At 41.9% G+C, this 19,397-nt stretch overlaps 1 protein-coding gene across 5 annotated transcripts in view; it reads right to left on the reverse strand.

Annotated features, from left to right (window-relative positions):
• The window catches only part of cep295 (centrosomal protein 295), a 20,846-nt gene continuing 1,449 nt past the window's right edge, over positions 1–19,397 (reverse strand). Inside the window, exons 3-29 of one of the 5 annotated variants that reach the window (XM_086262414.1) lie at positions 18,250–18,374; positions 18,063–18,156; positions 17,835–17,951; positions 17,618–17,758; positions 17,210–17,393; positions 16,887–17,066; positions 16,452–16,688; positions 16,210–16,310; positions 15,383–15,599; positions 14,471–14,543; positions 13,422–14,367; positions 13,056–13,239; positions 9,749–9,937; positions 9,427–9,666; positions 9,238–9,335; positions 8,105–8,216; positions 7,009–7,230; positions 6,711–6,859; positions 5,008–5,470; positions 4,039–4,218; positions 3,162–3,685; positions 2,876–3,040; positions 2,737–2,797; positions 1,917–2,249; positions 394–490; positions 213–312; positions 1–120 (exon numbers count right to left, since the gene is read on the reverse strand). In XM_086262414.1, the coding sequence (XP_086118540.1) occupies positions 79–120; positions 213–312; positions 394–490; positions 1,917–2,249; positions 2,737–2,797; positions 2,876–3,040; positions 3,162–3,685; positions 4,039–4,218; positions 5,008–5,470; positions 6,711–6,859; positions 7,009–7,230; positions 8,105–8,216; positions 9,238–9,335; positions 9,427–9,666; positions 9,749–9,937; positions 13,056–13,239; positions 13,422–14,367; positions 14,471–14,543; positions 15,383–15,599; positions 16,210–16,310; positions 16,452–16,688; positions 16,887–17,066; positions 17,210–17,393; positions 17,618–17,758; positions 17,835–17,951; positions 18,063–18,156; positions 18,250–18,374 (5,574 nt within the window). In that variant the 3' untranslated portion in view covers positions 1–78. Of the gene's footprint in view, positions 121–212; positions 313–393; positions 491–801; positions 1,153–1,916; positions 2,250–2,736; positions 2,798–2,875; positions 3,041–3,161; positions 3,686–4,038; positions 4,219–5,007; positions 5,471–6,710; positions 6,860–7,008; positions 7,231–8,104; positions 8,217–9,237; positions 9,336–9,426; positions 9,667–9,748; positions 9,938–13,055; positions 13,240–13,421; positions 14,368–14,470; positions 14,544–15,382; positions 15,600–16,209; positions 16,311–16,451; positions 16,689–16,886; positions 17,067–17,209; positions 17,394–17,617; positions 17,759–17,834; positions 17,952–18,062; positions 18,157–18,249; positions 18,375–19,397 lie in introns of those variants that run through there. The other 4 variants (XM_086262417.1, XM_086262416.1, XM_086262415.1 and 1 more) reach the window with 4 other exon arrangements.

Raw genomic sequence — 19,397 nt, forward strand, 5'->3', positions numbered from 1 at the left:
TGCAAATAACTTAAAATGCTTTATTGATAAAACTATAAATAAAATTTTCAAAGTAAACTATGACACAATCAAAGTCGATCACTGTTGGGTCTGCTTGGCACGAAGCTTCTGTAAGGTTTTCTGTGAAGAGATGGGAGAAAAACATTCTTTTAACTTAAATTCAGGAAGTTCCTGCAGCTCCAAGAAGCCTATGTATGATTAAAGCGCTTCACCTTGTGGAACTCCTTAGCTTTCAGTCTGTTTTTTGCATAATCTTCCTGTCGACTCTTCGAGGCTTTCCGATGCTTCACCTCCTCCAGCTGCTCATACAGCCTGCGGAACAAAATTATTTTGATCTGGTAAATTACACTTCTGTTTAAACTACCTGAATAACTCCAAATATTATTTGACTACCTTTGAGTTCTCTGGTGCATCTTGGAAAGATTACGTCTCCTTTGCTCCAGCGTGCAGATCTTCATGTCATCCAGCTTCTTCTGTTCGGAATCACTCACTGAGAGAAAATAGCAAAATGTCATCGTTACACACCATCACAACATAATCAGACTCGATACAAGCAGTGAAGTGAGTAAAAAATAAATTAAAAAAATTATTTAGGGGACATTAGCCAATTCTAGCTAGTGACTGTTTCCATCAATTACCATCATCCCAGTCATTTAGTCAGCAAACTCATCCACTGGGCTTTCTCTGCACCAGATAAAGGACTCAGACCTTGAAACTTGGCCCACACACATTCTCATCCATTTCACTGAACACTGGAGCTCCTCAGGGTTATCTGCAGAGTCCCTTCCTTACCTACTGTACACCTCTGATTGCAGACCTGTTCATTTATCCAACATCATTATGTTGATGACACAGATGTTTCTGGGCTAATCTCAAGTGAAGAGGAGTCCGTATATGGAGACAGGTAGAGCGACAATCAGCACAGTGTTCAGTTTGCACCACTAAGACTATGGGGGGAAAGCAAAACAGACTCAGACCCACTGATGGAGAGTAAAGTCCTTCCAGAGAACCTGCCATAATAAAGTGGGCACATCAGAGGACATTTGGGAGGAACAACTGCTCATTTCTTTCTACAGTGCGACAGTTGAGTCTGTTGTAATGCACCGCTTACCAGTGTGGTATGCAGGCTGTTCTGTAGCAGACAAACAGGCACTGTGAGGAGTGGTGAGAACAGCAGAAAACAAAAAATATAAATGGCCCTACCTGGCGGATACTCAAACAAGCACAAAACATCATCAGGGAGTGCTCTCACCATCTGAACTGTTGCACTCTAGCAGAGGATAGAGATCAACCAAAACCCACACCTCAAGGCTCAGAGACCGGTCCTTTCCAAACACCATCTGTGTCACTTACATGCACCAATAAATGTCTGCACTGATAATTGACTCATGCTGCTATTTATAGCTTACTTGTTGTATTTTTTATTTATTAATGCTCTATTTGCAATGACAAAGCTATTTGGTTCTAAAGAATGCAGGTTTAACACATTTCCACATTAAATTTTTCAAACATAGAGGCTTCTTTAATATGCACTACATAAGCTGGTATAAACCTGCGTGCTGCCTCAAACCAGGCGCCTCATCTATAATAAAAAGACATACCATTGAAGATTAAGCTATCCAGCAGTGTATGAAATGATTAAAATGAGCCAGTAAAAACATCTGGAACTATTATCATTTGTGGATGATCCAGACCTCCTGCATGGCTTCCTGGACAGGCAGTGGAGCACCTTCTCTAACAGACTGATTCAGCTCCACTGTCATAAGGACAGGAAATATCTCACATGACATACCCTCACTCTCTATAATATAATTATCTCTCAGGCAGAAGCATCTGGCAGATTTCATGCAACCACTGTAATAAAATAATTTCCCTAATGCAGGATGAAGTAATTCTCATTTTTATTCTGGTGGTACCTGGTGGAAGAAGCTGGGGGGGTTTCTGCTGCTTGATGAAACCAGATTCCTCCATCTGTTGTGGGGCCTGTTCTCCCTTTGACTTTGTACTGGCCTTGTGTAGAGGTTCTGGTTTAGTTTTTGTGTTACAGGTCACTGGTTGACATGTGTTCGCTTTAGCTTGCTCACTTCCTTCTGGTAGCACTTGGAGCTCACGTTGAGTTTTAGCAAGAGCAGCTTTGGCCTTGATTTCCTTCACCCTGTGGTTGGATCTCTGGAGCAGAGCTGCAAGTTTCTGCTGGTTGACATCTGGCTGGTCTCTGCACGGACCCCACTGAAACTCTAGGACTGTCACTGGAAAGAGGGAAGGAAGTAACGGTCAGGTTTATAAAGTTTTGGCTTAAAAATGATGTAATGTTAGGAGAGAAAATATGTATATCAGTCCCTTGACGTCTGTACTACAAAGCGATTCAAAGTACTACGGTATATTGCTTTTTGATGATTAACAAAAACTGTAGACCATCTTAGAGCCCCTTAATACCAGCACAATGAGGTCTGAGGGATCCTCCAGAAGGAATCATCCTGTGACATATTTGATCAGTAGTCCGTGATCTGTAATATCAATTATAACCTGATCTGGAGCACTTATCCTGCAGCATAAGTTACCATGGCGATGTACCCTAGTAAGACATGAACGACTTTACATTTAAAACTCAGAGTTTAACCTGAAGTTACCTCCCTGAGCTCAGAGTCCTGCTTCGTTGTTCAGGCCTATGGTTTTCCCACAATTCACCAGTTTGACTCTGTTATATTTCAGGCAGATATATTCCACTTGCTTTACCTGGATGTGTTTGGCTGTCGTACTCTGGAGTCTCCTCAGGTATCAACGTAGATTCTGCACCCTACAAGTAAATGTTAATGTTTAGAGATGAGAAAGTAACCTGAATGAAAACTCAGTCACGTCACTTCTGAACAGTCACCTCCATCTCTTGGCCTTTCTGCCCTTCCTCACCCCTTCCATCTGGATTCTTGATTACTCCCTCTTCCTCTGAGCTGGTGGACTCCTGGTCCTGCAGTGTAGAGTCTGTCAGGCTCACCAGTGTGATCTCAGACTGCTCCAGGATCCCCTTCTCTTTGGCTGCTTCCTAATAAACAACGAGTTATAAAAATAGGTAAAGCTAACTTAAAACACCAGAAATAACAGTTTTTACTAAAATAACTGTGCTTTTTCAAAGTTGACCAAAGTAACAAATCACAGATTCATACCAGTATCTTATCAGAGACAGGAGAAACATTCCTCAGATTTGGACCGTGACCACACTTGATCTCTTCGGCACTGATTGAATCCGCGCCTCCAAGCCTTTCCTCTACCCGTGACACACCCAAAGCAGGCGTCTCATCACACATGGATAAATTTGACAGAATCTCAGCTGTTTGCTCAACATCTGCCCTCACGGTGGGAGATACTATCAGAACAGACTCCTGGGGATGGCATTGGGTGGTAATGAGCTGGGAGAAGGATTCATGTAAGGTGGAGGAAACTGCGGGGCTGCGGTTTGGCTCCTCCGTTCGAAGACGCTCTGGTGATGGCTCGGACTCCACAGAAGAAAGATCAGAGTGCGAAATGACCTCTACAGGTGTGGTAACACTGCATTCCCTGGTGGCTGGATGCACGTCAGGAAAATTGTGCACGCTGTGCTCAGGCTGGTGAAAGGTGATGGAGAGGTCTGCTGTTTCGTTTTGGGTGACCTCTGCCAAAAGGGGGTGGAATGAATCTGAACCTGCAAACTCTAAAAATGGTGAAAAACAATCTTTCATTAGGAGTAGCACCTTATCTCATGGAGTCTCACTTTAACTCCTCACATACTAACACCTGTTCATTGGAGTGATGATTTATTTCGCTGGGCACCCTTAAGCAAACCCAGACCAGGCCTTTTTCCTAAACCTGACTTCGGCCAGGTTTAGGAAAAAGCACAAGCATAAGAAGGGAGCTGCCACCTCACCTCCTTGCTTATGCACTTTTAACATAATTTTCAACTTTCTAATAACCAGTTAATAAATGGATTATCTTGATTGCTACTGTAAAGTGTCACCACAGATGACTGACCCCAGTAAAGTCTTACGTGAATATTTTGCACCACACCTTCAGCTCTGCCTGAGTCCATGTCTGTTGAACTGGTTTGATTCTGCGTTGTCGGATCCTGTGGATGTGGGCTCATAGCTGGGACAGAGGCACTGTGTGATGAGGCCTCGGGAGGCAGCGCTGGATATGGTGGGACCCGGATGTCAGCTGAGACACCAAGAGTCACACGATTTCTTTTACCTGCAAACAAATGAATGACACGTCAAACTTCATGGTGGACATGCTTATGAAGACAGCTGGTTTGTATGAGACTGTTTATAGAAGATGAATTAAGTCCCATAATTTAATGGTCCTGTTTTTTAAGCCTCAAGTTGGCTGTTTTTCTACAAATCACCATCTCTGTGTTCTGAAACTGGGTGAGGGGTGGAGCTCACAGATACCAAGATGTGGCAGTGATCATCCAAAAGCATACTCTGCATTACTGTTGTTTCTGACTTTAATGGGGGCCATTATTTACAAAATGCTCGTGTTTAACTTCAACTGAAGTGGAAACTTGTAAATGAGACAAAAACTCACAATTGGAAGAATTCAAGCTAAAGTTGTTCAGCAAACTAATATTTGGTCATTTTCCCTGAAAAAGATTATTAAAAAATCACATTTCTACGTAGTGTTTTTTTAAAAACTTACTTTCATGCCATAATTTTCAGGTTCTGAAAATAAATCATTGTAACCTGATGCCAGGTATTGATTGTACTAGTTCTCGTCCAGTTGGCTATTAGGGGCAATGACTGCAGTCACACAAGGGGAAAACCTTGATTTATGTTTTGCAAAAATCCACCATTAGATCTAGAAACTAGGTCCATCTTTTATATACAGCATATTATATGAGCTCTACATATCCTGCTATAAAATTACTGATATATTTAGTTATTTTCACTGCACTGTAGCTAAGAATGTGATATTAGGTTTCACTCACTTTCCCTGATATTCAGCCATTAATTGATAAATTCAGTCAAATGATCATTTTACCTGAGCTTCCACTGTGCTGTTCTGCAGACTCGTCCAGCTCTCCTACCAGGGGTCTCATCTGGCTCTCATCGGGAGCTTCATCTAACCATGAGGTCGACTGCTGCGTCTCCATCCGACCCATCATATGACCTGCATAAAGGTCTCGCCCGCCGCTCAACCAGTGAGAGCTGGACTGATGGGAGAGCCGACCAATCATCCGACTCAGTGTGGAATCCCATCCATCTTGACCCACACTTGGGGAGAACAGCTGGCCCGGAGAGTGACCAAGCATTGATGAGTGAGCTGACGGATGACCAACAAGCTGCTCCAGGGCCGAATCCCTCTGCTCGGTAACGAGGCAGGATGACCGGTCTGCCAGCTGACCAATCAGAGGCCGGAAAGAATCCTGCTCATGATCGTCAACCAGTAATGAGGCTCCAGCAGAGAACTCGCCCACTTTGGGATCCACTTGATTGTGCACTTCCTGCAACGATAACAGGGGAAAAAAAAGAAAAAAAAAGAAGAAGTCAAATTCTTCTAAATCTACTTTCCACTTTTTTTTGCAATTTAGAGACTGGCTAGAACATAATAGAACAGAATAGCCCTATATTGTCATTGTAGATGTACAACTCCAATTCCAATCAAGTTGGGATGTTGTGTACTTTTTCAACCTATATTTAGTTGAATACACTACGAAGACAAGACATCTGATGTTCAAACTGATAAACGTTATTGTTGTTTTGCAAATCTTCACTCATTTTGAATTTGATGCCTGCAACACGTTCAAAGAAGCTAGGACCGGGGCAGCAAAAGACTGGGAAAGTTGAGGAATGTTCAAAAAACACTTGTTTTGAAGAGGTTAATTGGAAACGGGTGTTTGTCATGATTGGGTACAAAAAAGAGCATACCCAAAAGGTTCTGTCGCTCACAAGCAAGGATGGGGCGAGGTTCACCGCTTTGTGAACAAATGCATGGGCAAATAGTCCAGCAGTTTAAGAACAATGTTTCTCAATGTACAATTGCAAGGAATCTGGGGGTTTCATCATCTACTGTCTACAATATCATCAAAGATACAGAAAACCTGGAGAAAACTCTGCACATAAGGCCAAATACCAACACTGAATGCCCGTGACCTTTGATCCCTCGGGCAGCACTGCATTAAAAACCAACATCATTCTGTAAAGGATATTACCACATGGCCTCAGGAATACTTCAGAAAACCATTGTCAGTTAACACAGTTTGTAGCTTCATCTACAAGTACAAGTTAAAACTCTACTAATTCAACTCTAAAATCTGATTGATATAGTCTGCTGCTACAAGTAACACTGAAGCTCCAAACTACAAAGCTAGTGGGTGATGTTACTGGATATGTCCGTCCTTTGTCCAGTCTGTTTACTACCAGAGGAGTCTGAGCCCAACGGGCCATTACAAGCAAGACATTTAGCTGGTTTTGAGGTACTTCCCGTTTCAAGTGCAGAGTCTATGTTTATCTTTTATATACAGCTTAATACTCATAATTTGTGTTTGGGTTGCAACATGTGCATGCCCACAGACTCACTGAGCTCACTTCAAGTGTAGAAACCATCATGAAATGTACTTTAACTTAGTTCACTTCAGGTTCGTTATGTTTACATCATCACTCAGGGTATTCAAATATTGATAACAGTTGTTACAAAGAGCTTCAAAGGACTCTAGTATAACAGCTTAAAACTGAATCACTGACCAGGCCTCTCGTCTCCGTTCCTGCTGCGTCTGAGAGAAGAGACTGGCGTCGTGCAGAGCTTTCATCCTCCCCTCTTCTCTCCAAGACTCGAAACAAAGACTGCTGAGAGACCGAAGCGCTGTGTTCTTCCATATGTGAGCCTTCACTGTCTAAAGATCAACAAAGGAATAAAACACTGTGCTATCAGACAGCCTTTGTCACATCTCAGCATCTTATCACACCATGTCTTAACACTCCTACCTAAACTATCAAGGTGAAGACAGAGCATCGCCTTCAAATAAACATGTCCATTTTGTACCTGTTTTCCCAGCAGAGCTGAGGGAGAGGTCAAGTTCCCGTGTATATTTGTCTATAATTTGTTGGATACTGCTGTCACTGAACATCGAGTCCACAGACAGACCAGGAGGGCCAGTCGCTGAGTTTTCCTTAACACAGAAGCTCTCACCAGACAGACAGGAGACGTGTTGTAAATCTGCTCCACCTTCTTGTTGATCAGTGCGTTTATGGAGGACAGATTTATCTAAAGAAGAAGAAGAAGAACCAGGTCAGCACATTAGAAGTATAGCAAAGTCAGAAACACAATGCAAAATAAGAAATAAAAATACAGTGAAATGAATCTAAACCAAGTACTTTTGAAATTCCTAAACCTACCCAAGTAAGTTTTCTGCCAAAACCTTTTATTAATCTCATGATTAATAATAAAAATTAAAATGAACATTTCTTGTGTGTCAATAACCTTACTCTGTCCCTGCTTCCCCGTTTCCCCCTGCTTTTCTTTCACTAAAGCACCAAAATGCCCCAGTTTAGATGTGTAAACCTGCCCCATCAGAGACTCATGCTGTGGCTTCTGATGTGAGCAGTCAAAAAAATGAAATGATTCAGACCATGGCAAAGTCCTCCACACTACAATCACAGACTTCTCCAGCCCTTAAAAATATTATTAATATTTTAATAATAATAAAATGTGAAAAATAATCATTTGGGTACGTGGACATGAATCAAAGCTGCAGCTATAACAAGAACTGCTGTGAGACTGTGATGGTCAGTTGTAACAAAGTCGTCTTATTAGGCCATTTTAAAGAAGGAGAAGTTTAAACGGCTTCTTTCAGACAGAAAATGAAATTATGAGCTGCACAAAGACCCAGAATCATGCAAAGTTACTTTAAAATCCAAGAATAGTAATCTGGAAGTGGGAATGAGCAGAACAGGTTCACTTTAAAGTTTAAGGCATAAGTCCATGCAAATGCACAGCAGCACACAGCTGTAACATATAAACAACATGCTCCCTTATAATCCTTACAGTTTAACCATATTATCCGTTTAATCATGAAGAACTACCCCAGTATCTGCTGGATCATCTGATTTAAAGCTGCACAGACATGTCACCTACACACCTGGCTGTTCCTCACCGGTGTTTACATTCTGCTCTGGGTCAGTAGTTATGTAGCTTCCGGTGGAGATGGTAGTAGAAGAGAAGCTGTCAGACCCAGGAGGCCTGTTTGGAGACTGACACAAAATAAACTGTCATGGCATCTTATCTTGTTATAGAGATAAACACACTCTGGACACACATTCATACAGTTGAACATATTGAGGCATTTTGAAATGAAAGCACACACAAACTTATGTTTTGAATATTTAATGCATTTGTATATATGAGCATCCTGACCAGCAGTGATGTACTCAACAAAAGACCAAACCCCTGAAGAATCACTTACTTTAACAGGAAACCCCACCTAAACACTAACACTGAAGCTCCAAAATACAAAGTTAGGGGGAAATGTTACTGTGGGGATGTCCGTCTTTTGTCCATCTGTTTACTACCAGAGGAGTCTCCCCCTACTGGCCATTACAGAAAGACACTGAGGTACTTCATGTTTCAAGTTCAGAATCTTTTTATCTTTTATATACAGGATAACACTCATACAAATGGACAGTGAAGACCTCTTTCCATTTGTAGAGAGACAACTTAAATTTGTGTTTGGGTTATAACATGTACCGACTCATACATAGACCTGGTGTTACGCAGACTCACTGAGCTCAGTTCAAGTGTAGAAACCATCATGAAATGTATTTTAATTTAATACAATTCAGGTTTATTATGTTTACATCATCGCTCAGTGGAAGGAAGGAAAGAAGAAAGACAAACACAAACCATTCACTCATCACAGGCAGACGAACACACACACACACACACACGCACGCACGCACGCACACACACACACACACACACACACGCACACGCACGCAGCTTCTCAAACATAATCACAGGCTGAGGCAGATGCTGCCCAAGCACTCAGATTTGGCTATTTTTCATCATTGATCCACATCATCATGTGAACCTCAGAGGGTATTAAAATATACATAACAGTATTAATATGCACTGACATTTACTTCCTGCATATTAAAACTGCTCCTTCCCTTGTAGCTTTCTAACCCACTATTGGCTACATGAGCTTTCCAGGGGAGGAAAGAGCAGTGATAAACACTATATGAACACTGGGAAAATTGTCACTGGACTGGTTACCTCTGTGGGGGATCTGTAGCTCGTCACTGCAGGACCAGAGAAATCTGCTCCTCTCCCAGAGTCTGAGGAAAGGGGGGACTTTTTTCTTGGGACTGAATCTAGAAAACAGTGTTTCCACGTCAAGAAATCTTTAATTTCCCTGAATTCAGTGGTACCATTTTTTCCCTATGTTAAATCTTCTCTACCCACCAGAGATGGAGGATTCTGGAGATGCTCCTGCCTCTGTCAGTAGCAGTCTCTCTCTCCAGAGGCTGGATCTCCCTGAACTTGTCCCTGAGCTGGATAATCTTTCAGAGATCTTCTGTCCACTGCTGAACTCCGAGGTTGTCTGCAGAGTCCTGTCAGAAGCCATAGAGGAGTCGTACTCCTCCTGCTGATCCCAGCGTTCAATGTGTGAAGGAACTGTCACACCATTGTCTGGGCCTACAGCTAAAACAAATAAATAAGTCGGTGTTATACATGCAGGAGATGAAACTGCCCGATATTCACGTCTTACTGCAGCTGAGCAGACCTGCGAGTTGGCTGGCATCGACCGGAGTCTCCACCTCTTGAATAGCACTGAGCTCGTGCTGTTCAGTCATCATCTCCAAGAAGCCCAGCCTGAGGCGTGTCACAGGGGGCTTTGCTGCTCGTGGAGGGTGGAGGTGTCCTGAGTGGAGGACTGATGTCAGGCCAGGTCCGGCAGCAGCATCACTCTGAACTTTAAAGCACAAGAGAAACAACCAGTCAGAAATATGGACAAAAAAAAATAATGTGTACTGTTTCATTTTTAAAAACAATGCATTACTCTACATTTTATTTGTGACATCGCTCTGCAACTTTACATGCTCACACTTGAGTTCATGTTATCCCTAAACACTACCACTTTGCAATAAAAGCACTTACAATTGATTGTGGAATATCTAGGAGAGGAATTTTCACAAACTGACTTGCTGTAATCCCATTACAGTAGACTGCATGGCTAGGTACTTGTTTTTATTGAAGCCCAGGTTTATTAGGACAGTTTTAAAGTTGAGAAACAACAATGACAACATTCAAAAAACACAAAGCCTGAATTTAAAGATGAAGATATAGTGTCCCGTCCTGGACTCTAACGAAGATAGACAAGACAAGATTCCACTTTTACTTTTGCAGAAAAGCTGGAAAACGCTTTTGGGAAAACGTTCTCGTGCCCAAAATGTTCTTTGAGCACCAGACACAAATTTAAGGATCCATCCATCCATCCATTCACTTCCGCTTGTCCTTTTCAGGGTTGCGGGGGGCGCTGGAGCCTATCCCAGCTGTCATAGGGCGAGAGGCGGGGTACACCCTGGACAGGTCGCCAGTCTGTCGCAGGGCCAACACACAGGGACAGACAACCATTCATACTCACATTCACACCTAGTGACAATTTAGGTTATCCAATTAACCTATCCCCACAAGCTGCATGTCTTTGGACGGTGGGAGGAAGCCGGAGTACCTGGAGGGAACCCACGCAAACACGGGGAGAACATGCAAACTCCACACAGAAAGACCCCGGCCTGATGTTGGAATTGAACTCAGGACCTTCTTGCTGTGCGGCAACAGTGCTAACCACCGTGCCACCGTGCTGCCCCCAAATTTAAGGATTTGTAATTAATTGTTCATCTCTGTTTTTAAAGAAGACAAAATTAAACTGTTAAGAAAAAAGAAAGAGAACCTGACTGTGAAACACTGACGGGGGCTTTATAATATCTGACATTCTGCCTTGAATCTGCACAGGAGAAAAATCAGAAGGTTTTGAAACATAAGGCAAACAAAAGCAACATTTCCGTTGCATTAATTAAGGACAGGGTTCATACGCCTTTTCAGGGTCAAATTCAAGCACTTTTTAAGCACTTTCAAGGTCCCTTTTCAAGCCTTTAAGAATGCACAAGCATCTACTTAAAATCTATTGAATTTATCATCCGTGATATTATTATGTACAATCCCAATGTATTTTGTTCATCTGCATTAAATAAACAGGCAGCCTTAAAGTATGAAATAATCATATATAAATACACATAAATGTGTGTACTGTCTGAGTGGCTGATTGTGCCCCACAGGCCTCAGTGTGAGCTTGAAGACATTTATAATGTTTAAGTAGTTTAATGTGTAGGAGCTGACGATAAACACATTTTGAATGAAAGCCGGGGAACTTTGGTAGCACAGAAACAAGTGGCTATTCTTTGTGACTATATGGATCACTCGTATTACCATTATTTCACCCAAAGGCACCAAGTTAATACTTTAAAAAAACTGCAGTAATACAAACAAATATAAACAGTACTTGGTGACAACTTTGCTTTTAGCCTTTAACCCTCTGGTGTCCAGGGTATAATTGGCTGTTTTTGACTACTTTTGATTTGGCCTCTATATTTCACCTTTACCTTTCCACCTATATTTCAGCACAATTGATCTAAATTCAGACATAATTTAAAATATGAGTAGAAAGTGATATTTTTGACTGTAAAAACCACAAGCATGTTTAAGGAATAATTTTCATAACTTGAAATGAAAATAGAAACTGTACATTCTTAAAAAATATGCACAAGTTTTGCAAACAAAGTTATATGGTACTATTTACCTAAAAATGCAGCCAAGGCTCAGGCGTTTTTCATATAACCATTTCAAACTATTTACAGAACAATCAGGTGCTCTGCGTCAAATAAGGCGGCACACAAATTATTTATGCAACTCCAAAAAATAGTTTGTGTCCACTATAACACAGATGAGAACAGCACAGGGATAAACCTGCAGGTCTGACAGCAGGTGTGTCACTCAGCGTTTACACTGCAATCTGCCTTTAGTGTTTTTTTTGCAGCAACTGTGACATTAACTAGTAGAACTAACACACAAAACAACAACCACACACTAACTACACAAGACAACACACTAACTTGAGACTCCAAACACGGTAAACGTCACAAATCTCTCACGTATCAAAACTCTCTCTCTCTCGCCGGTCACTCCTAAAACTTCCCCCTCTTCCCAAACGATCAAATGCCACATGTTGCCATATCATTTTTTGATTGGTCGACATGGTACATTTTTCCACCAATAGGGAAGGAGTGTTTTTTTCTTTTTTCACTCACAAGCTTTCACTTGAGTAAATTAACTCACATTACTGCCAAGTAATGTTAGCCAAGTTCACAGCATATACCATAATAGCGCTGCCACACTGCATCACTCTCAGTGCATTTCAATCATTTCTCCAGCGAGTTTGATAGCTAGCAAAATAATAATAATAATTTTAAAAAATTGCATGTGTAACGTACACGTACTGGAAAATTATTTACTAGGATTCACCTATCACGCGACTGGAGAGTGCCAACTCCGCCATTGTCGTTTTCCATCAAACACTCATTACAACAGCAACCTACAGGTATGTTAGCGCACTCATCCCCGACTGTTAGAGGGAGGGGCGGGGTCACACGTCGAAACAGACGCAAGGCAGCCAGGCGGGGAAATTTTGCTTTTACATTTTGCGACTCATTTTATTTCTCTATCTGATAAGAAAACTATTCAATCAGATAGTTATTTGTTGTGAATGAAATACAGTTACACTTTCAAGCACTTTTAAGCACCACATCTGAAATTCAAGCACTTTTCAAACCTTGAAAAAGACAACATTAAAATTCAAGTATTTTCAAGGAGTTCAAGCACCCGTACGAACCCTTTAAGGAATAAAGATCAGTGGTTTGTAATAGTGCTTGTTAACTTAAGAACGATCGTTATTATTGTTTACTTCATTCAGTCATGTGCATTTGTCCCAGAAATCATTTTGACAAAAATATCTCCATTCTCAACATGTCAGCTACCTGTTTGACTGCTGCTGGATGGATGTTGTTCAGAGGAGCTGTCGCGATCTTGAGGGTCCTCTAGGTGTGATAAAGTTCCTCCATTAGACTCCTCTATGGCCTTGAGCAGGGATGCAAGTAACTGGAGGCGATTCTGATTAATGTTCTCCGAAACCGCAGTTTCACCATCAGGCCGAGAAACTGGCTGTAGGTGAGAAAAAGTCATCAGGATGGTTCATTTCTCACATGTTCTTTCACTCTTAAACATTTAAGCTGATGGTGTTTTTTGGCACTCTGCTTTTCAGTCTTTGTTTCTACGCAATCCTTTCTTAAAACTATGATTTTTTTTTACTGCAAAATAACTGCTTTAACAGTCCTCTCACTTACTTGTGCATCGGTATTAATCAGAGCCTGCAATGTCTCCTTTTGTCTCCTCATCTGCACCATCTCCAAGTCCTGTCTCCGCCTCTCCTCTTCCTGTTGCCTTTGCTGCAGCATCAGTGCCTCCCTCTGCTCTAGTACTCGCCTCTGGGCCTCCTGCAACTCTTGTCTTTGTCTCTCCATGTTGTCCTCTCCAACGCTCAGGGATCCAGTGCTCCGAGAGGCCTCTGCCTCAGCCAGAGCATAACCTGAAAGTGGAGCTGTAACCTCTGCGATGGTCGATTTCATGACTTTGAAGGGTTCAGAGGATGGCTGCACTGGGATGCTGCTAGAGTGATGTTCTGTGAATCGTTTACAAGGCAGCTTCTCTTTGGTGACTGACAGCGGTCTCATTCTCTCTGGAAGGTGCTCTGTTACTTTCTCCATTATGCTGTCAGTCAGCCAAGACGTGTCATTTAGTCTCTGGTATCTCAGACTGTCTGAGTCAGATTCAACATCATCTGGCAGCGGTTTGGAAGCCAGACTAAAACCAGATAGGCTCGGAGGGGACGTTAATGTGTCAGATTCTTCTGTGGAAACATCCTCAGAGGTTTGTGGCAATTCATTATTATACACAGGCACTGCATGAGCCTGGAGAGGAGCCTGGGGAGGAGCCTGGAGAGGAGCCTGGAGAGGAGCCTGGGGAGGAGCCTGGGGAGGAGCCTGGAGAGGAGCCTGCAAAGGGCCCCAGGGAGCGTGGAGAGGAGCATGGAGAGGAGCATGGAGAGGAGCCGGCGCAGCTTGCAGACGACCTGGATGACGAACACACTGTGTACTGTTTGGAGGTGGATGAGCAAGGCCTGGAGGCACAACAGGAGGTAGTAATGAAGTGGCAGTCATGTTGTAACGAATCTGTAGAGCTTGTTGGTATTCCTCCAGGCGCTGGCGAGCCACTTTCACTCTTTGGTGGATTCTAAAATTTAAAAAAAACAACAACAACAACAACAACATCAAAGGCATTAAAGTTATGTAAACTCAGAATCACAAACTGGCCCAAACAGATTTATTCATCACACCTGTTTTGCTCTAACAACCGCTGCTGGTATTCTCTGATCCTTTTGCTATGGTCGTCCTTATCTGCAGGAGGAACTACCTGTGAAGATCAAACACAAAGGAAGGGATTACTCATACAGCCTGGAAAACCCCTCACAGAAGACAATGGAGGAGGACAAAACCTTGAATTTCCACAGTTCACATTACTAGTTTTTGACCAGTCCCTCCCAAGTGTGTGTGAATCTGTTAGATTTATTTTCTCAACTTAATTTTTCTCTTCTTATCTGGAAAATATCCCATCTAAGCTGTATTTGATTCTCTGTCCTGGATTGTCATAAATCATCACTAATATAATCTTCTCAGGCTCTGGCTATGACGGGGTGGGCAACTGGTAATGAACTAATCATTTGATTCAGGTGTGTTGACCCAGGGTGATATCTAAAACCTGCAGGACACTGGCCCTTGAGGCCTGGAGTTCCCCCGCCCCTGGGCTATGAGCACAGAAGCTCCACCTACATGTTAATCAAACCTTCTGTTTGTGAGAGGCAGCCAATCAGAAGAATTGCTCAAATGAGGAGGAGCTAAAGTAGCTTGCTTCAAAGTCAGGATGTCATGAGGGAAAACACATACAACAATGTGAAGATTATTTTGAACTGTAAATCAGGCAAGAGCAAATTATACATAATACGTTGGTCAACTTTAAGCAAAAAACAACAAATAACAACTGAACATGTTTCTCAGACTAAAGTAATATTAGACCCAAGGAGGTTAAGCATCAGAAGATGTTAACCGCATGTATAACATCCATGACATATTTTGCATCTTCGCTATTATGAGCATGTCAAGATTAATCCAATAAATAGAATTTTCAATAGCCATTAAAAAAACCTGATAACAGGAAAATTGAATGGAGGTTTGACAGTTGGATTAGAGACCTACCTCATTGGCTAAATTAGGGGTAACAGAGATGACATCGTGGTCATGGACTGGCACTTCTGGTTGGTTAATGGTTTCTTCCTGGGTCACGGCAGCCTTCAGTCGTTCTTTCTCCTGCTGAGCTTCAAGCAGCATCTGCTCCAACTTGGCCTTCTGGTCTTCCAGCTCCTGCAGCAAAAACATCTGCTGCTGCTTCTCCCTTTCAAGCTCCGCTTCCTGGGCAGGAAAAAAAAAAAGAGGCTTAAAAAGTGATGCTACTAGATGCAAACTCAGATTTGAGCTACGTTTTAGTTTAGAAGATAAAATTTTAGCTGCATCAGGTGTGTTACTGTTAATTCAAAGCTAGTCCCTGGTAAAATCTTTATCACCTCCTCTCCAAAAATCACCAGCAGGAATTCACAACAAGCCCACAATGAGTTTCTCAGCAAAACCTGGTTCTAACCAGTCAGTGAACTGGTGATGAAGTACTGGGACAACAATGAAACAAGTGCTTACAATATAGAGAAGATCTGTTCGATCAACAATGGTCTGCTGCAGTGTCAAAATTCTGGGACAGAATAGAGAAGGGGGGCACAGAAAATCAAACAAGAGGGGGGCACAGAGCAGTAGTCTCGCATACTTTGTACACCGCCTCCATCTGACTACAGAGCTCCCTGCAGGCATGCTCGGATTTTAGCGGACAGTGAACGTGCCATCTCTGCAGGACTAGAAAACCAGCTCCCAACCATCGCGGGACACAGAGTACAGACATTTAAGTTTTTTACTCTCAATATTAACTCCTCCCATCTAAGTGAAAAGTCTCACAGAAATTAAAATGAACACGTACCCGTTTCTTTCGCTCTTCTTCAAACTCTTGGATTCTATTGGCCAGAGCAGCAGGAAACTGAGTATCTGAAGCTGATGATGGCAGCGGCGTTTTCTCTGATGCTGGTTGAGTTCAGAAAAAAATCCACAAGATTATAACCTTGTAATAAACATTTGTACTTTTTTAAACTGTTAAAATAATATTAATAGTTTTATTAATATTTATGTAGATTGTTCTTACAGCTGATCACAGTCACTGATTACCTGGTGGAGACCGGTCAGCCTCCTGGGGCTCGGTGGGGGTCCATTCGTCTTTTCCTCCGCTGATCAGAGAGCCTGTTTCGATCGTCATGTCACGCTCTGGGATCTGATCTCGGATGATCGTTGGGGAATCAGCAGCAGAGCTGCGACTGCTGTGGTCAATCCACTGGTTCCTTTGGCTCCTGATACGATCCAGGAGCCTCTTCAATGCCCGTTGAGGAGCAGGTTTCTGGGAAACCACTGCAAACAAAGAAAAACTCAAGGAAATTACATCAAGGTTTCAACATTCATGCTACATTCTGGGCCAGAAGGTTTTTTATTTCTCAGAATTTGACATAATTCATACAATACACTTCAGTAAGCTATTATCTGACAACTGATCTTATTATAAACTGCACAAGAATGACTTGAGTTTTTAAATCTGGTGCTTCTGGTCACCTTCAGCTGATGTTTCCTGCTCAGTGCTTCCAGGTTCCTGCTCTGTGTCATGTTGTGCATTTTCTGTTTCAGGTGTTGTGATTTCATCCACTGTGACATCCAGCTCTTGATCTTGGCTGGTTGTGGAGTGGGCTGGAAGAGGCTCAGGTGCCAGCTGGACCACCAGGTCACCTTTAACCCCTGTAACAATTAACAAAGTTTAAAGAGGCTTCAGAGCAACTTCAGTGCCCATTTCTGGCCAACGTTGTTTCTCTGGTTTTAAGAACATGTATGAATACTGAAAACCCGGATTTGCTACAAAATACACGATGAAGAGTCCTTACTCCTCTCTCCAGTGTACATGTCCTCAAAGGCGAACTCCATCTCCCTCTGGAAGTCTTCTCTCATTTCCTGTCTCTTATAGAGAGGCTGGAAGATCTGAGGAGGCATCTGCGACACCTGCTGCCTCCTCCTGAGCAGATCTGTCTGCTGCATGTGTTCCAGTTCAACCAACAAACGCTCATGATCCTAAAGGAGGCCATTAAACACCGATCAGGCACTTCATATGACCAAAAAGTAAACAGTTCTCATCTCTTCTTACAGCTAAACAAGTTAAATGCAAGCCTATCAAACATGTTAAAGTACTACATTTTTTAAACATGTAATGAAAGTGCAACCTCCACAAGAATTTCTTTATTCTGGCATGTAAGTGACTAGGTTAATTAGTCGCCAGGTTAACAGGCAAGTTGTACCTGCATGAGCTGTTCCTTCCTCAGAGCCTGCCTCCCTCTGAGACGAGCCTTCTCCAGCTGCTCTTCTCTCCTCCTCATTTCCTCTGTCTCCAAGTCCTGCTGTCTTTTCGCATGTAGCTCAGCTTCCTCGTGGGCATTTGGCTGATTAGGCAGATCGATTAGATAACTCTGACAAATCGCGCTGGTAAATACAAACAAAAATCAGAGGGTGTTTTACCTGGTTTATGTCCACCTCTCTGTCCACTGTACTCTTGGCCATGTGGTAATGTGTGGTAGCGAAAGCACTCACATCCGATCTCCTTACGAAACGTGGCTTTTTGGGACTGATGTTCTGCTTCAAGGAGAGAAGACAAGGTTACCTTGACTTTCATTTAGCTTTACTTTCATTTGATATTCAGGATTTGGAAACGTTCAGGAAATTATTATCACTGTTTGGGAAAATCACCTGAACAGGGTTTGGGAGAGGCAGTGGAAGGCTAGCCACCTTTGCTGATCTTTCCTTTTCTGCCAGTAATGCCTTCTTCCTGGCATTGACAACTCTACAGAACAGTGAAGCCACAGGTTTAATGATCAGTTCATTCTGATTAAATTTAAACACATAAACATCTGAAAATTCTTGTGATGACGCTCACTGGTTTTGCTTCTCATGGTCTTTAAGCCTCTGTGATTTGAGCTCCTTCAGCGCTTCTCGATAACGCTCCTCTGCTTTGACGTGATTCTCCTCCTCCCTCTGAGCTATGGCTGCCAAGTCGGGTTCCTTGAACAACAAGTTTAGCCACGAAAAATAAATATCATATGGACAAGGGTTAACAAGAATCAAATATCAACATGGTGCAGTGTATTCTGCCATTTCTAAACAATTCAAATACTACTAAAGTGTCCTAGTGCAAAAGACTGAAGCACGCTAGACTACTATTACTCTGCTTCTTCCTTAAGCAGATTGAACATTAATATTTTGTTTTCTCACAGAGTGAAAAAACCCAACCTAAGTTGGAGCTCTAGCTCGGGGACATAATTTATTTGACAAAAGTCATTCAAAGTTTAAACTTTTAGTAACATAATCAGTCTTTCAATAGCTTCTATGTTTTTTTCCCAAAGTTTAAATTGAGCTTTTATTAAAAGTTGACATTTCTCCTTCATTCTGCAGACACGATAGGATGACATCACTAACTGCTGATTTCCGTTCTAGTCTTTTAAAAAAAAAATAGTTTCATGCACAGGTCTTATCCTTTCAGCGTACAAATGATAAAACATACCAAACTTTTTGTCCACTTTCAACTGAGAAGACACATTGTAAAATTTCAGTTGAGAATTGGAAATGCAGGATGTCTCTCTCTCTCTCTCTCCTGCAATTACTTCCATATAATAAAGACTAAGGTTGTGAAAAATTAGTATGTGGTCAAGCAGCTGGTGCAATGATACACTCAAAATGTCTTAGTTGGATACACAACAACTAGAACGTAGCAAAGAGTATTCGGTGGAGGTTTTTTCCCCAAAGGATGACAAAATATTTTTCTTTGGATTTTGGACTGTCACTGTTACTTTGATCTGTGGATTTCAGTATTCATGACAACTTAAAAATATTTTTATAAATTAAATAATTAAAATAATAGCAAATATATATAATTATATATTTATATGAAGCTTGCTTTACATGATTTATCTAACTGTCTTAAACAGATGAATCTTCTCGGGAAGTTTAAGACATTTTCTAACTAATTTCAGACATTTTAATGACCCACAGAAACCCTGTGGACACTGCACTGATGTGGCTCAAAAT

This window comes from Aulonocara sp. 'chitande type north' Nkhata Bay, linkage group LG14, assembly GCF_057382095.1.
Source record: "Aulonocara sp. 'chitande type north' Nkhata Bay isolate Kocher_YH1m ecotype deep benthic linkage group LG14, A_spYH_male_GT1.1, whole genome shotgun sequence".
NCBI lineage: Eukaryota > Metazoa > Chordata > Actinopteri > Cichliformes > Cichlidae > Aulonocara > Aulonocara sp. 'chitande type north' Nkhata Bay.